General features: G+C 46.4%; 3 protein-coding genes across 6 annotated transcripts; 2 read left to right on the forward strand and 1 right to left on the reverse strand.

Annotated features, from left to right (window-relative positions):
- The first annotated feature begins 33 nt into the window (after positions 1 to 33).
- MAD2L2 (mitotic arrest deficient 2 like 2) lies at positions 34 to 8,586 on the forward strand. The gene is made up of 9 exons (XM_054849669.1): positions 34 to 140; positions 2,437 to 2,488; positions 2,714 to 2,832; positions 3,382 to 3,453; positions 4,321 to 4,421; positions 4,532 to 4,626; positions 4,739 to 4,812; positions 5,849 to 5,941; positions 6,246 to 8,586. The coding sequence occupies exons 2-9, from the start codon at positions 2,449 to 2,451 to the stop codon at positions 6,285 to 6,287; spliced, it is 636 nt and encodes a 211-aa protein (XP_054705644.1). The 5' UTR covers positions 34 to 140; positions 2,437 to 2,448; the 3' UTR covers positions 6,288 to 8,586.
- FBXO2 (F-box protein 2) lies at positions 7,880 to 17,363 on the forward strand. Of its 3 annotated transcripts, XR_008580101.1 has the most exons (7): positions 7,880 to 8,014; positions 9,381 to 9,513; positions 13,131 to 13,406; positions 14,513 to 14,639; positions 14,737 to 14,832; positions 15,221 to 15,675; positions 15,783 to 15,916. XR_008580101.1 is itself a non-coding variant. In XM_054849666.1 (6 exons), exons 2-6 carry the CDS (start codon positions 13,157 to 13,159, stop codon positions 15,915 to 15,917), a joined length of 744 nt encoding a protein of 247 aa, XP_054705641.1. In that variant the 5' UTR covers positions 11,465 to 11,587; positions 13,131 to 13,156; the 3' UTR covers positions 15,918 to 17,363. The 3 variants fall into 3 exon arrangements, 1 of the variants encoding a protein (XP_054705641.1); XR_008580102.1 differs by lacking the exons at positions 7,880 to 8,014; positions 9,381 to 9,513 and adding an exon at positions 11,465 to 11,587; XM_054849666.1 differs by lacking the exons at positions 7,880 to 8,014; positions 9,381 to 9,513 and adding an exon at positions 11,465 to 11,587 and having other exon boundaries at positions 15,221 to 15,356; positions 15,783 to 17,363.
- FBXO44 (F-box protein 44) lies at positions 8,005 to 13,346 on the reverse strand. Of its 2 annotated transcripts, none has more exons than XM_054849667.1 (6): positions 13,206 to 13,346; positions 10,886 to 11,212; positions 10,155 to 10,281; positions 9,313 to 9,408; positions 8,846 to 8,981; positions 8,005 to 8,190 (listed from the first exon to the last, which is right to left on the reverse strand). In XM_054849667.1, exons 2-6 carry the CDS (start codon positions 11,142 to 11,144, stop codon positions 8,044 to 8,046), a joined length of 765 nt encoding a protein of 254 aa, XP_054705642.1. In that variant the 5' UTR covers positions 11,145 to 11,212; positions 13,206 to 13,346; the 3' UTR covers positions 8,005 to 8,043. The 2 variants fall into 2 exon arrangements, with proteins under 2 accessions (XP_054705642.1, XP_054705643.1); XM_054849668.1 differs by lacking the exon at positions 13,206 to 13,346 and adding an exon at positions 11,390 to 11,465.
- Positions 17,364 to 18,512: the final 1,149 nt, after the last annotated feature.

Consider the following 18,512-nt stretch of genomic DNA (forward strand, 5'->3'; position numbering starts at 1 on the left):
TCCCGCCACCGGGGGGCGCTCGGGCCGCCCGCCGCCCTGACGTCACACGCCCGCGCCGCCGCCCGGGCACCCGCGGTGGGCGCCGCGCGTTTGCGGCGGTGACGGTCAGCGGGGTCGGCACGGAGCGGGCGGGGGCGGCGGTAAGGGGCGCAGAGGGGCGCTGGGGGTCCCCGCGGGCCGGGCCGAGGGTCACCGGGGGTCCTCCGCGGCTCGGGCGCGTGGGGTCGAGGCGATGACGGTCGCTGCGGGTCACCGTGGCGGGCGGGAGCGTGGGCTGGCAATAGGGGAATGGAGGGCTGTGCTGAGGGGGCTCTGCGAGGTCGGGAGCCCTATTTCGGGGGGCAGTGTTGAGCGCCTGGCAGCACGGGCTCAGAAATGCCGGCAGGAATACCGAAGGAAAGGCAACGCTTGTCTGCTGAGGAGCGGCGGGACCGGGGCGCCCTGGGATGCCCATCCCGTCCGTCCTTCCATCTGCCCAGTCGTTAGGGAAACCAAGGTGAAACGGTGAAGGAGCGTTTGGGGGTTCTCCTTGTTCTCCTGCGAAGCCATGAAGCGGTGGGGTGTAGCACAAGCTGATGCCGGAGGCCTGTGCTGGTTATTCTGGGCCAGCGCGGGAGCCCGTGTAATAGACGTGGGCGCTTTGAAGGTGGCGGATTACAAATTACACGATATCCCTGCCGCCTTTGTTTCCCTTTTCTTCTGAAACGTCTTCAGTAAGGGATTGCTAGGTTCCAAAAAGCACCGCGGATGAAGTGCAGGCTTTCTTTTTTCCTGATGCCTGCTCCTTCTCGCTTCCCCTGGCCATCCCTCAGAGCTGTCTGGTATGCTGAGAAGACTTTTTCTGGAGACTGACCTCGTACGCATAGGACAGCAAATTCAAATGAATAGATGAAAGGCTGCTAACTGCAGCATTGCTCCAGTCAGTTACTCCAAAACCTCAAGCTGAAGGAATATTACATATGTGTGGTTGTTGGGCCTACCCTTGTGACTGTGTTTAAGGGTGGCTCTCTGGGGATGCTGTTGTGTCACTGGGGCCTCAGTTTAAGAAAGAGCAATGTTTAGGTGGGGATGTGAACCTAAACCTCTAAAAACACACATTCTTTATGCTACTCTGATATAGATCTTCCGTACAAATTGAGAGTCGCTGCAGCTGAGGTGCTAGAGAGATGCTTAAGTATCTTAATTCTGTTTATTCTAGCAGGTAACTAATATTCCAGGAAGTCTTTGTATACAATGGTAAGATTCTGGTTTTAAAAGGGAGAGAATAGCTCCCTATTTTGTGAAGGTTGAAGTAATTCTTCGTAGGTCTGAAAAACATGGTTTGTTGCAGCTGAAGCAGTTTGAAAATCAGTGCCTGATTGGAATGACTGTGGCTTACCAGAGGGCTGCGTTCCCCCTTTGTTACTGATGGAGCCACTGTGCTCCTGGAGGCATTTAAAGACATACATACACAATTTATGAACAGTGGTGCTGCTATTAGCAATTAGAGTTTGCATGCATGCAAAGAGTATGGATAAAAATAATGAAACAAATTACAATTTGTAATAGAAAATTATGTACACTATAGCTTAAAAAGTGTAAGGCACAGACTCCACTATATAAGGCAAGCTGTTGGAAAGTTGAACTCCAGTGTCTGCTGTTTGATTGTTGGCACACGGTATTCAATTTGGCACAATAATGTGCTGCCCTATATAATTGTCACAAATGTCAGGCTCCCCAGAGAAGTGTCACAGCACCAAACCTGTCAGAATTCAAGGAGTGTCTGGATGATAAGTACCTGTGTTGTATCAATGGAAGATGCAGATCCTAGCCTGAACAAGCAATGTTTTGTGGCGGCGTTGTGAGAATAAACCTGTAGGACTGAGAAGTTCTTGTGTTATAATAGGATATAGGGGTTAGAAAAGGGGTATTTTCTAGTATGTTACGAGAACACTTGTGTGGCTTTAAAAAAATATAGTATTCCTTGTGCCACTAAAAAGCGATTGTCTAAACTTTTCTGTGTCTTAGGAATCATGAATTCTCCAGTCCTAGCAAACTGTATCAAAAAGGGAAACAGTGAAGAATTGTGAACTGGACAGATTTTCACATTGTTTTTCTTTTTTTATTATTAAATAAAACCCAATTAAGAAAAGCAGCAATTAAATTATGAGTAATCTATCAATATGAGGTGTGAGATGTAACACAGCAATGATACTGCCTTTGGTTGTTGCAGTACTGGTGGTTTCTGACGCCCTGTTGTTCATTACAGAGGATGCTTAAACCTTTCACAGTGGGCCCTGCGGATTTGTCATGGCGGCAGTCGTAGGCTTGTGACTAAGTGCAGAGGGCAGTTTGGGTCTGAGCTCAGCAGCACTAGGGAAGTGGGTGGTTCCATGAGCTGACTATATTAATAATGTAGGAGCCAGAGGATAAACATTTTTTTGTGATTACTTCCAGGTTCTGGGAAAGATGACCACCCTCACACGGCAGGACCTTAACTTTGGACAAGGTAATGTATGTGCTAAGCTGCAAACTGGTATGCTTGCAAGGCTTCCTGTTGGTGCGTGAGCTTCTGGAATTGTTGTTGGAGGGTTGCTCTATCCCTAAATTTCCTGCAGCTAAGGGGAAGCAGGTGAAAATTATGCAGGGAAAAATACCTTAAAAAGAATAATTCCTATGAGTATATGGTATTGCTCCCCTCCCTACTTCAGCATCCTTTACTTTTGTTTTTCAGTTGTTGCAGATGTTCTTTCAGAATTTCTGGAAGTGGCTGTTCACCTTATCTTATATGTCAGAGAAGTTTACCCTATTGGGATCTTTCAGAAGAGGAAAAAATACAATGTACCTGTCCAGGTAGGACATTCTCCTGGAAGCTGACAGCCACGTGGACAAGCAAAATAGCAGGGATCAGTCAACACTCACCAGAACAAACTAAATCACTTCCAGAGTTTGTTTTAATGTGCAAACTCTTTTTTGAAGAGAACTTAGTTCCTGTCAAAAGGGAAAACAGCCCTGTAGCTGAGGATACAGCAGTACTCATGGAACAAGCAGATCATGGACAACAGTAGTAGAAGGCTTCCCCAGCTATATGCAGTAAGGTAACATGAAAGCATGCTTCCTAGGAAGTAGAGATGGTTGGAATATACTATTCCCAATATGCTATTGTGGGTATATATTCCCAGTATACTACAAGCGTGTGGGTACAGTGATCTGCCTCAGCTAATTAACCCTTCCATGAAAGAATTACTGGTTTGAATTGGCAACTTAGTGGTGAAAAATTCTATTTGAAGCATAACTCAAGTGCCTTGTAACACATTGGTGCTTCTGTTTAAGTCTTCCCATTTAACATTGTCCTGGTTCACATCAGAACATAGCTCTGACTATTCACTGTATTTGCTACAGATGTCCTGCCACCCGGAGCTGAATCAGTACATCCAGGACACACTGCACTGTGTAAAGCCACTGCTTGAGAAGGTAAGAGCATATCAGGGACCTGGGAGAACGTAAATACTGTCTTCATTGCAAAATTTATTTACATATTTACCATATACAATATACTCGCTGATAAAGTTACTAACAAATATAAATAACATCCATACCCTTTCCTTGCAGTTAAGGCCCAGCCTTGCTGCTGATCAGTGGCATTTAGTTGCATCTTATACATGCAACATGAGGATATACAGCTATATCTTTTCAGTTACATCATCCTACATGTTAACATTCTGCTTTTGAATACATTTAAGTTTAAGCACCTATCTGGCAGAATAGTTTGAATGCTTTGCTGTAAGCCAGCAAGCAAAGGTAGGTTTGAACTCTAGGTTTTGTGAGAGAGAGATATGACCATACGAAACACTTCAGGATGTAGGATGCTAACAGATTTTGCATTCTCTGCTCTTTACAGACAACCTAATCCATGTTTAGAGGCTGGAAATAGGTCAGTTTTACATTGCAGTAGTACAAAGCTGCTATATTTGGCCAGAAGTCTAAGCATACCTTAACTTCCTCATCCTTGTCTATTCCTGAGTGGTGCAATGAGGTGGCTGTACATTTCCTCCTTTGTTCCAAAACAGTATCTAGAGAAATGTACTATTTAGTGCATTTCCTCTCCCTGGGCCTTAGCAAGAAGCTCTCAGTTTAACATCTAGCAAGAAATGGCTTAGCAAAAGCTTTTTTTTCTGATCTGTAATAATAATCTGACAGCTGTCAAGCTTTGGATAACTGCTAGTGCCGTGAGCCACAACAAATAAGCATACTCCCACTTTATCAGAAGTATGTGAAGCACACTGGGGGCAGAAGACAGCTTATTTTAAGGGAGGGATTTTTCTATCTTTGTTCTTGCAGAATGATGTGGAGAAAGTTGTAGTTGTAATCCTGGACAAAGAGCACCACCCTGTGGAGAGATTTGTCTTTGAGATCACCCAGCCACCTCTTCTTTCCATTAGGTAAAGTTTCTATTGCTGCTTGCCTGTAGCATCCAACACCTGCCTCTGCAGAGGTGTTCTAGAAGCAGTGCTTTGCTGCATGCCAGTAACAACTGCTGTCTCCTCAACAGCTCAGAGTCCCTGCTGTCCCACGTGGAGCAGTTACTGCGTGCCTTCATCCTGAAGATCAGCGTGTGCGATGCTGTGCTTGACAACAATCCCCCAGGTAAACGTGTCCATACAGCCTAATAGCATAGCATTGCTTGACTTCAGACAATAGGTCACGTCTGATCCTTTGTTAGTTGCCCCCGATCTGGAGCCTACCATTTCTCTTGCAGGTTGCACCTTCACAGTTCTGGTTCACACACGGGAGGCTGCCACACGGAACATGGAAAAGATCCAGGTGATAAAGGTGAGCGATATCTTTGGCTACCTGATTATGTGTGAGCAAGCTGCAGAGCAAAGACTGGAAGAGTTTTGGCATCTCTAAGGTTAAGGCCGCTAGATATCTCGAACATGCATGTTAACTTCACATGATACACTGTACAACTTTGCTTTGAATGTGTTAAAATGGTTTACATTGGTAACTGGAGCACATTCACCACGCACCAGCCACAATTTCAGACAACAGCTGCTTCAATGCCTGAATTAGATTGTAACAATTCTTAGTGCATAATGCTTGCTCAGTCACTTAAAAGTACTCTGACATACAGAATAGGCACTTCAGTTTAAGTAACAAGAAAACCCCCCTCTCATGTCACATGCACTATGTGTGGATGACTGATTCTTTATAAATAACAAGGAAAACTAAGATTCAAGTAACTGCGGGGGGAGGGGGTTGGGGGCACAAATACATTTTATTTTGCAGGAAAGTGTGTGCAGATCACTTTTTAAAGCAAGATTTTTTTTTTAAGAAATAATTCTTGCTTAGGTACAGGGAAACTTTTTCCCCCCAAGCTAAGTTATTTTGCGTGTCCTAAGGCAGAATAAATAAAGCTAGTGAAGTATAAAATTGTTTTGAAATAGAAGCCTGCTCTGTACTGCTTAGTAATGGAAACTGGTAGCATAGTAGGCCAACCCTTAAACTTGCAAGGCAGGACAGAAATCCATGCCCTGAGCATTTTGGAGTTGCAGTTAAATGTTGGTGTAACAAATAAAACATGCCAGCTCAGGAGAGCTAAGAGTATATATTTTTTTTTTTTTTTTAAGAAGTGAGATGTCACCTTTGGAATAAGTAAAATGAGTTTACATTATAGTTTGATGCTGTAATTCAAGATAATTATGCCGAGTCTCAGGGCCAAGTGTGCAAGTGTTAAGTTTTGCTGTTGGGAAAGGTTTGAGTTACCGTTTCTTCCCTCAGCCACTAGCTCTCTCACCTAATGCTGAGAAAGAGAGCTCACCTTACAGACCCTCTCTGCAACTAAAGCACCTTGTGTTCCTGCCCCTAGGACTTCCCGTGGATCCTCGCTGATGAGCAAGACGTGCACATGCATGACCCCCGGCTTATTCCCCTGAAAACTATGACATCTGATATCTTAAAGGTGAGCAGAGCATTCTGGCCCAAGAGGTGGCTGAAACTGCACGTAGTTCTAAGCTTTGTCTACTCTGATGTCAGCTCTGCCCTTTTCTGTACAGTAACAGTTTTAATATTGCTGAGCAGTATTATTGCTTAGTCTTGCAGATACCTGTGCCAGTAATCAAAACCAGGGCAAGACTCCTCATAATAAAATAGAAACCTGGTTGCAAGGGGATGTACAAACTCTCCCTATTTAGCCTGTTGCAGACTTTTTTTCCATTCACCTACCTGCATATCAAGCAGAACTGATGCTTATTTCTCTCCTCCAGATGCAGCTATATGTAGAAGAGCGAGCCCACAAAGGCACCTGATTTCAAATCTTCCTTGCCTTCAAGCCCCATCTGATCTTCCAGTTGAATAAGATATCTCACAAACCATACCTTGATAACCATCTCTTCAGCTGGCCTTCTGGGTGAATGTAGAGCAGCTGCTGCCTCTTTATTTCAAGTGCTCTTACTGCTGTATATAGAACTGACTTGGAATGTGGAGCCAGAGCCTGTTCCCATGTACGCTCATGTGTGAGAGTGAGTATAGGTTTTGTTACAGTGAATCCCTGGGGGCAGGACGTAGCCAACTGCATTATGCAGTCACGCTTTGTACAAATCCAGTTCTCACCTTAATAGGGCATCGCCTTTGCACATTGGTAGCGATGTACAGCAGTCTGTTGTATGCTCCACTAGAGCAATGGACTCGTACTAAGGGTGAGTGAGGCCTTACATAGTGTCTGTCCACTGTGACTGTCCCAAGTAGTCTTCAATAAATACTGAAGTTTTGCCTCAGTTGAACTAGGCTGAGTTCTGTCCAAACCAGCCTCCCCCCTTAAGTGAAGAAGTATTTTTATGTTGTATGGAGCTTTGAATTTTATGCAGAGCTTCCACCACTTTTCCATACCTTTTCTGGAACATATGTGGAATCTGTCAGTTCCCATGAGAGGCTATACAACCTTGGTCTCTTCTCCTTTCCGTGGGAGAGCTGTCACCCACAAGTGGCATTAGCAAGGTGGAATTTGTCTAGCAAGGACACTTGCCAGATGTCCTACTCCTAACAGAACAGACAAAGGAAACACTGTTAATCCTACACCTATCAAAGGAGGAGGAAGGCGGCCTTAGTGTATGCCTCTATGCATACAGGGGTAGAAGACATGGTTCATGGTATTTGAGCTGAGCTTGTTGGTCAGACAATTTGGTAACACAACCAGTATAGTACCTCCCTGCTTTCTCCAAGTTAAAAGTGCAAGAATACTATAGATCGAGGTTGTACGCTGCTTTAACATTTTATATAGGGTTAGACTGTTCAGTACAAACCAAGTACTCTGGTAGTACAAAGGTAGTATGGAAAAAGCCCAGCACCATCAAAAGGCACTTATGTTGTAAGGTAGCTACCTTAGGGGATTTCTTATCTCCTCTTTCTCTAGCTCTTTATTCAAACAGTGATGGGCTGTATTTGGACAGGGAAGTCATGTACTATTTTGATCATATACACTTACAGAAATGGTAAGGAATTAAGTATCAACAACATAGCATTTATGAAAAAGGGTTGGCAGTTTCCTTACGCTATGAAAGGTCTGATGTGAAAGATACATGTTTTTATACATAATTAAACTGAAACAGGAAAATACCATACAAAAGTCGTCTCTCTGTAGCAGAGCCATTGAGGACAGCATTGGTAATCTGAAATGTAACATTTTAGCCTTATCTTTCCTAAGTTCCATAAACAAACAAGAAAAGGTTTCTATTTAAGATAGTGTTTGGCTGTAACACAAGGACATATTAACTAGAAAAGGCAGATGTCATATGTAATTGTCCTAGTCTTCCTCCTCTGGAAGGGCACTAGTAATTGCAGTAACATCCATGGTACAGGAGGATGAAAGATGAAGACGGAAGTCCTTCCAAAGGGCTGGGCCTGCAGAAGTTCTGCTGTGAATAAGGAGAACTAGCTGCTTGTATGCAAGACCAACTGTGCAAGACAAAGCTAGGACACACATCCAGAGAGTACAGACAAATAAATGCACCTGAGACCACCTGGTTACAGTCCTGAGGTAAAAGCAAACATTTATATATTGTGCCTTCATAACAATGTCAGGGGCCCAATGGTGATGCTGCTGTTTGTCACTCGGATCCCATACCATCCTGCCCAGAACTGGGTGTCTTGGCCTCCGTGCTGAAACCAGATGTAACGAACTCCAGCTGGGTAATTCTGGAAGGTATGAGAAATCTGGAGAGAAAGAAGAAAATTCCTTTTAATTTGCTTAAATAAACCAGCACTGACCTAGAAGCTCAGACAATTACAGTATGTGAGTCTTGGTCCCAGAAAAAGGTCATTCTAATATCTTTCATTGGAAGTGCATCATATCCCTTTGAGGGACAGGAAAAACCCCTTTCTTATTCAGCCTTCTGCCCTGAAATCTTCTCCAAGTCAAATGTAACATTAAGCTTGATTCTTAGGTACGTTTGTCACGTACGCAACAACATACTGGGGAATCCACAGCCAATCAAACCAGTTAAACATGTTTAGCAGTTTAAGTAATGTCTGCAATACTTTAAATGACATACATGCTGTAGTATAAAACAAAGCTTTTTGATCCAATAAAAACTTGGTGTTCTTGTAACTTAGTTATTTAGACAAAAACTTAAGTGAAAACCAGAAACAATTAAAGAGACTGAGCTAAAAGTAACACAGAAGCCCCAGGGATACTCTAGAAAACTCTGGGCACCTACCAACCAAACCTAGCTCTTTCATGGCCCTCCTGCTTCTTCAGTGTTGTCAACAGCAAGGGCTAACCTTTTGTATTGAGTAGAGGAGGCTGAAGAGCAGAGGTAAGACTTGTAGGATTTAAGTGTCACAATACTGACGTTGGGCTGCTGCTTACCTCTCTCCACATTGCATCATTCCACTGCTCTATAATCACTGGCTCAGGGCAGAACTCCTCAAGGACAATGTAGTCCTCAGAAAGCAGCCTCACCGTAAGTTCATAGCGACACCCACAGTCAAATCTGGCAGCATACCTAGAGAGGCAGGGAGTAATCAAGGAGCAGAGTTGTATACACAGCATTCAGTTTTCTTTAGTGTGCAAAAACAGTCTCCAAGGGGACCCTCATCTGCAGAGGAAAAGGAATGTCATCCCCACAGCTATGAAGTTCTAAAACTTCCAGCTATCCTGCTCTTCACAGGATTAGCCACCTCCTTACAGCCCATTGAATAAGCTTAGATTTAGCTTATCCTTTACTGAAGGGCTACAGCTCCCAAAGAACTCACTCTATAGCATGAAAAGCTTCAGAGGCCTAGCTTATCTCTGGGCCAATGCCAGAAATTCTAGTGTTCAGTGCATACACGTACCAGTCCTTGACTACAATTTCAGGCCGTTTCTCATCCATCAACTGATTCCAGTATCCTTCTTTCTGCAGGGTAATGAGTTGAGACTTGAAGCATGGCCTGCAACAGCAATATTCACAGCTTCACAAAACATCTCTTCCCTGTCAACGTCCACGCTTTCCCTGACAGCTTTACTCTTACCAAAAGCCTACCCAGCCCCTGAAGGTCCGCAGGGCTGACATGGCTAAGGCATGCCTTTTTCCATAGCCAGAACTAGACTAGGAAGTGCCCTCAGAAGTTGACTCCCAGATAAAAGCAATAGTTACCTACAAGCTGGATTAAAAGGCGTCCCTGGGCTTGTATAGTATATGTTGGTAACAGGAAACTACTGCTTAATGGGTGTAAAAGCAGCTAATCCTCCTTTGTTGACAGCTTTTATTGCATGCTGTTAGCATGACAGACGCACCTACCACTCTTAGAGGTTACAGAGCTCTGACCTTGTTGGGTAAGTGCGTCTGATGAGCTTGGCAAACTCCAACCTTTGCCCACCGCCTTTGGTAGAAGAGAAGCAGTTTGCCCACCGTCTTTGTAAAAGAGAAGCAGAGATCCCATGTGGATTATAATGACTATAAAAAAGTTCCAGGAAATTCATGGTAGGGACAAAGAAATTTAGCACATACTGCGATTAATTCTCTCAGCAGTACACCTGTCTCTTTAGACTAGTATGAAAGGTTAATTAAGCTCCTTTTCCCACACATAGGCTAAGGTTCAGTGACCTGCCTCAAGCTGCCTATCCATAGAGCCTTTGCAGACAGACAGGAGGAAGCAGATGTCCCAGCTCCAGATTACTGGAATCCAGTTCTTACCCATATGAAGTGACAAAGTATTTGTGTACTTCGGGGTCTGGAATCTCTCTTCCATGAGGTCCAGGCAGATCCTCAATTTTCCATTTATCTCCATCATTGCTATCAAGTTTCCAGTGCTGAAAGTTCTCTGAAAACATAGATATTAAAGATGAGCATTAAGGATCTCACTTCAGTTTCCAGCAGTAGCTCTGCTTTTGTTAAAGAATCAGCACAGAATAATACTAGGAACCAACTTCAATGAGTTTTCAGGTACACTCTGTATTTCCTACAGCCGAAGGTGAGTCCTGTCTTCATGTTGCCATTATTTTTAATGTAGGACAATAGGTAGCAACTTTCTGACCACATCAGAAACTCATAATCAGTAATAAAGTAGAATTACTCTAGTCATGTTAACAAAAATTCCCCTGCTGTCTGAATGTTTAATCCCAATACCTGATAGTTTCATTACCATATTGTACTTCCTGTGCAAATTAACTGTCATTGCCTGCAGTGCTGGGGCCTTAGTGACTCCACAGATTTTTCTGGTCACAATTACAGATACATATTTACAAATACTTTATCTATCCACGGGAGTTTTATTGTGGACATTTACTTTTGGATCCGACCCAGCAGAGATCCATCAGTCGCTGGACAGTCCCACACCACCATCAGTCCTTGAGTAATACCAGGCCACTGACTCATTCTGACTGTTAGGAAACTCTTAGCTCTCTACTATAAATAATTAAACAAACCTTCAGCACAGGGGTTTTTGATTAAGTTTCTCTTCAAGTTGCAGAGCATATAGAAGACCTTCCAGTCAGAGATGCTTCTGTCCAAATTCTGAACATAGAACCCCTCGCGCTGGCACTTGCGTTTCCATAGGGTGGTCAGATCCACCACGTACCGCCACTGCGTGCAGACCAGTCTGCAGGCACAGAGCAGGTCCCGGGCTGGGAGCAGCGAGAGCAGCTCCACCAGGACGTCTTCGGGGAGGTCGCAAATGGTTGTCATCACAGACCGACAGCTTCGGTGATGGGCTGTAGGGGTACGCGACGAAAAATCCCCGGGCACCGGCAGCACTGATTTTCGGGAAATAAAACAGATTTTACTAGTTACTAGCAGAAGTACGCGAACTACCGCCTGCCCCAGGCTGCCGGGCCGCCCGCGGAGTCCCGAGGGGACGGAGCCGTGCCACGGGCCGTGGCCCCGGCGAACACCCGGGCAGCGCGCTCCCCCCCGCCCGGCCCCGGCCCCACCTGGGCTCCGCCCGTCTGCGCCCTCCGGACACGGATGTGAGGCGGCGGCCCTTCCGCAGCGGGCGGGGCGCGGGGCGGGCAGCCGGCAAGGAGGCGGCACCGTGCGGGACCGCAGCCTCCCCGCCCCCGCTCCCTTTATCAGGGCGGCCCGGCCCGGCCCCGGCCCGCCCGCCGCAGACCTGCTGAGCAGCGCCGAAGGTAGGAGCGCTCGGCACCCCGGGACCGGCCCTGCCGGGAGGGCAGCGGGAAAGGGACGGCACCCCGAGCCGCCCGCCGCGGGGCACCGCGCTGTAACCCTGCGGGGTTAACCCCGGCTGTCTCGGCTGGGCGGCACAGGAGGGAAGAGGGGTTGAGTGGGGGCAGATGGGGAACCGGAGTGCGCCCCGAGCACGGCGAGGGACGGAAGCTACCCCGGGAGGTCTGACCGGTTTTAAGATGCTGTGGGTCGGAGTGGAAAAGCAAAGTCAGGCAGGGACCTTCACCCCTTCCCCGAGTGCGTGGGAAATCCTTGCTAAGCAAGGAGAGTGGTAATGCCCCATCACCAGGCAGAGAGCAGGAGATGAAACCAGCCTGATCTCTCTTTTTTCTTTTTTAAAAATCAGATTTTACCCTTCAGGACTGTGGTTAAGGGTTGGAAAGGGGGGAAATAGGGGAAATCCACAATGCTACCCCCATAAAAGCCAGGGAATTTTAAATGATGGTTTCCTCCTGCTGTCTGCAGTGCAGATGGAGGACACATGACAGCTCTGCATCTGGAACATCTCGATTTAGGATGCTGTTATAGTAGTCACTCCCTGTTTCTTCCCTCCCTTGCCATATTTCACCTGCTTTGCTCCTAGTGCTCTCCTAGGCTTAATAACTCACTCCTGAGGAGTTTGGCCACATCTGTGCAGTTTGCTGCAGCCTCAGCAGCTTCCCAGGATCAGGACTCAGCTGAGATAAAAGCAGCATCACAGTGCATCCCACACTGATGACATGGGGCTCTGAATCTGCACACTCATCTTTCCTTATTCCTGCAGCGCCTGGCCCTAGAACTCAGCACAGCAGAAAGCCAGGAGTCAGAGTGCAGAATTAGCACGTGAAGTTAAAATGCACACTTCTGACTTAATTGCTTAGGTTATAAGGTCAGAAAAAGGAATATCAGAGAATATCAACTGAGTTATTTTCAGTTATCCCAGACCTATACTTTGTACAGGCTCGTGACTAAGGAGATTAAGTGCCAGCCCCCTGAGGGAAAGCCTTTCAGATACAGGACAAGCCACTGCAAATGTGGTCGGCAAGATGCTCACCACTGATATTTAGGTACTGCTCTGCAACATTTGTTATCAGTGATGTTCTTAAAGGCAGCACAAACACCCAGCTGCTTCCCTCTGCAGAGGAAGTCATTATGAAGAAGCGGATTTTTGCAGCAGCAGAGGTTTCTGGAAGGACTAATTCCAGTCTGGGAAACTGGCAAACTAATCACAATTGCAGATGTCAACTACTTGCATTTGGTAGATGGATTTTTCTAAGGGCTTCACTTAGAACATAAAATACTCATCTGCTCACATGCTTCAGGTTATTAACAGGGGTCAGGAGACCTTGAGGTTAGGAAGCAATCTATGCACCCCAAATCATGGTTTCAGATAACATGCTTATTTTCCCTTTTTTTTAAATGCATCAGTGTTTGACATCACTGAGGTTAGGGAACTCCACATCTGAAGGACCACTGTATCACCACTCCTTTCCCCTTCTTCCTCAGAAAGCTCCATCCTGCCCAGCCCAAGGATGGAGTCCCTCCCTGAAGCAGTCCTGATCAAAATCCTGGCTTCCATACCTGCAGTGGATTTGGTGCTGGCGTGCCGCCTGGTCTGCTGCCAGTGGAAGAACCTGGTCGATGGAGCTGCGCTTTGGATCCTGAAGTGTCAGCAGGAAGGCCTCACTGGAGCAGAGTCACAGGAGGATGCAGAGAACTGGCAAAACTTCTACTTCCTGAGTAAGAAAAGGAAGAATCTCATCAAGAACCCATGTGGTGAAGGTGAGACAAGCATAACAAGCCCCAAGATTTTCACAGAGATGACCAATCCCCAGGAATTGGGCATCTCCAGTCTTTGAAAAGATACTTCAGTTGCCATCAGGTTGCAGCATTTTCCTCTTGCCTAAGTCACTTAATGCATGCAGTCAAATCATTTAATGGGCACAAAGGCCTTCGATAACCAGCCTTTGCAAAGGGCTCTACTTGACATCAACTTTATAAAAATCCCTGCAGGGATCAGAATCACATTTGAGAGACAAAAGTGTCCTTTGCAGAACCCCTGTCCAGTGCAGTAATGGTAGTGGCACCTGGGTTTCCAGACTGCTTCTTGCCAAACCATGACAGGAAAGATCAAACCTTTGCCCGCTCAGGAGCTAGTCTGCCCTTTGCTCACCAGGCACTTCAGGCTTGCTTCCTTCCTTGAAGCAGCTCAGGCAAATCTTGTTTGTACTCTGCTTACTACAGCCCACGTTCCAGAGCTGTGCACATACCCCATTTGCCATTATTCTGATAATCTATGAACTTCGCTTGCCACATCTACAAGATGCTTAGCAATAAGCAGCAGTAGCCAAGCCTCATAATCCAAGCAGCAACAAATACATTTCACACATCATAGACCAAAGCAATATCAACATAGCTTCTCTATTGTGTTTACAGATTATTTTTCTGCAAGCTTTTCCAACATCCACATTCCCTCTGGCTAAGACAAGAAAAGCCCAATGTTTAGGGCCATACTGCTTCTAGAAATGCCACTTAGCAATTTAGAAAGAAAGCAATCGGCATCTCTTCCCCACGCTATTCCTGTTATGACACTGAAAGTGCTGACACACAGTTCAGAATACCTAAATTATTTCACTGGAGTACTTTCTTGAGTAAATCCACACATACATAGTCATTTTGTTGGGGAATGTTTGTCAATAGTAAGTTCAACCAGACTAAAGGTTTTTCCCCCACCTCTACTTAAACATCAACAATTTACATACAAAACTAGTGCTGCATCTAACAGCATACCTTTCACAAGCCAGAGAAAGATTCCCATGGGACAAGGTCAGGTTCCCCAGGTCCACAGACATTAAGACTCATCCAAGTCTCTTTTCTGCCATTTGCAGAAGACTTGCAGCACTGGGGAGAGGTAGACAATGGAGGTGATGGCTGGAAAATTGAAGAGCTCCCTGGGGACTTTGGAAAAGAATTCCCTAGTGAAGAAGTCCATAAATACTTTGTTACATCTTATGAGTAAGGCTGCTTTCTTCTCTTATTCAGTGAAAGGGACATCTTTGGTTCCCCTAGTCCCAGGAGAGACTGTGATACCAACTAACATCTTGCTTTTCAGGTGGTGTCGAAAGGCTCAGGTCATTGACCTTAGGGCTGAGGGCTACTGGGAAGAGCTGATGGATACAACCCAGCCTAAAGTTGTGGTAAAAGACTGGTAAGTAGCAAGGATGCCTCAGAAGGCAGGCAGAGAGTCAAGAAAGAGAAGGAAGGGTAGGGAGGACTTATACCTGCACTGGGCCTTAAAACCTCAGCGGCCAGATCCTCTAGATGTGGGCCAGGGCTGGGTCTTGGCTTACGGAGCCACCAGCAGCTTCCACGAGCTTCAAACTGTTGGTGCACATGGCCTTTAAAGACCAGGTTCCTGTTGTGAATGAGGGGAGGTGTTGGGTTAGGGTAAGAACCATTATGGATTTCCACCTCAAACCATGGCACCAGTAACTCGATGAGATTGGTAGAGCCTGCATTCAGCCAGATGCAGTTGCATGCTCTGGCTCTTTACTGAGTTCACACAGGTAAGACTGGCAGCTTGGATCTCCTTGCAGGTATGCAGGACGCAGTGATGCTGGCTGCCTCTATGAGCTCTCTGTGAAACTGCTCTCAGAGAACGAGGATGTTCTGGCTGAGTACAAAAGTGAGACTATTGACATCCCACAGGACAATGATGCCAACTGGACTGAGGTGAGTTACAGCTGTTGGGCTCAGCACATGACACCAACTTGCATGAATCGGGAGTATTTTCAAGCAGAGAGAAGCAGGAGAGTTCTGGAGAAGGAGAAGGCTCTGTCATGTGTTCTGTGGAGCCATGACCCTGTGATTGAACAAAGGGATTATACTGGAAGGCCACCTTACATAAAACCTGGAAACTTGCTGAGCCACCACTGCAGGTGTAAGATGGAGATGTCCAAGTGGGAGAGGTTCAATGGCCTCTGAACAACAGTGGGATCAAAGCTCGTCCCAGTAACTCCCACTGTAAATGTCCTCATCGTTACCCAACCTGGTAGGTATGGCTGGGGCAGGTGGGGTTGAAGGCTTTGTGCACTACAGAAGGGTAGGTTCATGGTGGATTGACACTTACCAACAACCATTTTGTCTCTTGTCCCAAAGATCTCCCACACTTTTTCCAACTATGGGCCTGGGGTCCGCTTTGTCCGCTTCGAACACGGTGGCCAGGACACACTATTCTGGAAGGGATGGTATGGCGTACGTGTTACCAACAGCAGCGTCACAGTGGAGCCGTAGCCATGCTGAACTGGGGTCTGCATGCTGGAGCTGACTTCCCTCAGGGCATCCCATGGCCTTTGGATGGTTTCTGCATGGTGCTGCTTCCAGGCTGTAGAGTATACAACCTTTCTGTGTATGTGTGTGTGCAAGGTGCCAGGGGCCACCATCCATCTTTCCTCAAGGGGACTATGCAAAGAACGTGAATAGACTTGTGAATGCACCACATTAGACTCAGCCTCACCACTTGCACTGATGTTCTCCATCAGACATGAGATCTCCTAAAAATCCTGCAGACCTTACTTCTCTCCTAAGCCACTAACCCCTAGCACCTAGCCCAAGCTAGACACCCCTCCTGCCTGCTTTCCAGACTTGGGCACCCCTTAACTTTAAGTGGTACTTCAGGCATATCTTCTGGAAGTTAGAGTGGAAAAGAAAGAAAGAAAAGCATAGACATAGCAGGGAAACCCAGAGCCCCGTCACATGGCTCCAACTGCTTCTATGACCTGCAGCGAGAACCTTAGCTTCTCTCATTTATAAACAATAGATGTCATCACTTGCTTCACAGGAGCTCTAGCTTGGCTGCCAAGTGCTTCATTTTTAGTGATGAGAATGGAAAGCAATAGGGATTGGATCCTTTTCTCTCACACTGTTCCCAGCATCCATTTATCAAGGGAGCTGAAACCTCTCTGGTGTCCAACCCTGGGGCCTTGTTTGGCTCCCTCACACAGACAGCAACTGAGAGTAATTGCTGGGAGAGACACAACAAGGACATTGGGAAGTGGGTTAGAAGCAAATTGGGGAAGGTGTCCAAGAACAAATGAAAACAAAGTCGTCTACCCTTTCCTGGCCTCTGCATGCTTCATGCCACAAGCACCCTGGTCATCCAGTGTGACTCTTCGCAGGCAGGAGATATTCTTCACACAGAAAGCTGTTGTTAGCCCCACTTCCTCAAATTTTCCTGCCTACTAACAGTGTCTGCAAAAAATACATGTCTGCCTCCACTCCATATGCTCACTGACAAGACAGCACTTCATACGTACTCCCACTAGTGCCTCTTGATATCAGCCAGGGCTGTGAGCCACTCCTGAACAAAGACACCCGAGCTTCCCTAAGCCAAGCCTATCCCTGCTAGTCAGTCCTCTCAGAAGAGCATCCCCTTAATAGGGGATCCTGTTGCCTAGAGAGATAGGCACTTACATTTTTGTGTCCATCTTCCCTTCCTGGGCTGCCAGCACATACATACTTGAATGCCACTACTTTGCATCAAAGTGCACCCATTACAAGTGCAGTGTAATACCTGTAGCCAAAGGAAAGAGCTGGTCACTTTGTGCACACTCTGCTTCATCGGGCTTTCTGCAGTGCTGCACCTGGATGCCTGGGGCACCCTGGCCTTCCAAACCACAGCCATGCCAAGCCAGAGTCCAGGCAAACACAATAAAATGACACAATTGTGTGTGGATCTTCCCTTGTGTGCTGGGTATTTGTGTCCTATGCTTAAGCATGCTTTTTCTGTTCAGTTATGTGGAGTGGTATCAACCCGTCCTATCCAAAAAACAGGAGTCCTTGTATCTTGTATAATACCATAAGTCTCCCAGGAAGAAGTTCATGCTCTGTTCCCCGACTCAGCAGCCTGAACCTGTCAGAAGCCCTTGATGGGCAATGGGTTTGCAGAGGAGGTGCACTTAAAACGTAGTGGGAATTCAAGCAAGGCACAGAGCAGGTCCAGGAAGGCTCCTACGCAGTCCAGCCCTGACAGATGCCCTCCAGGTCCTCTGTAACTGTAGCTCTACTGTGAGCCAAGCCTTGATTCTGACTCAGGGGAGACCAGAACCAGGTCAGAATTTAACTCCTTCCCCCCTCCATTACCTCTGCACACACTGTCACACAAAGAAGCTTTATTCACCACAGCCTTTAATGCAGCAGACAAAGTTGCTAGTTAATATTCAACTCGCTGCCAACTGTCTGCCCCACAGAAGAAACAAGGCCTCTGTCATCCCTAAGAAATCAGTACAGCAAGGGGATCAATATTCCACGTCATGATGCAATTGTTAAACTGAACCTTTCTTACGCCACCATCTCAGTCAGGATAAACCCCAGGATTAAGCCTTCAGATATTATGTCCTTTGTAAATACAAGGTAGGGCCATGGTCCCCGCTTCAGGCTTATCTAGGCTGAACTACTAAATACACAGAGCCTCCCCAGCAGCTCCGTTACAATGAAGGCAGCTGCCCGGTGGCTTTCCCTCCACACTTCCCCCTCATGCCAGCAGACCTGATGTTCACTTTGGCTGTTGGGGCATCCTGCAAAGCTGCCCTGACCTTCCCACTCCCCTCCAAGAGGCACCTTCCAAGACACTCAATGCCTTGCAGTTTCACTGCAGAGAACAGCTACTTCTGCTCCACAGAGCTTCTTGCGAGAGCTGCTGCTGACCTCAGGGGAGTGATTGCTCCTTGTGTTCAGCCATGTCCCAATGCAGGTGAGTGCCTGGGTACTTGGGGGGAAAAAAATAAATCTTGCTCACATTATAAATATTTTGTTCCAGATGCCTTTTGAATTTTGATCAAATACCAGGTATCTGAACACACTGAAATCTGCACCATACACCTACATCCA

The sequence above is a fragment of the Grus americana genome, chromosome 21 (genome assembly GCF_028858705.1).
Source record: "Grus americana isolate bGruAme1 chromosome 21, bGruAme1.mat, whole genome shotgun sequence".
In the NCBI taxonomy this organism is placed as follows: Eukaryota; Metazoa; Chordata; class Aves; order Gruiformes; family Gruidae; genus Grus; species Grus americana.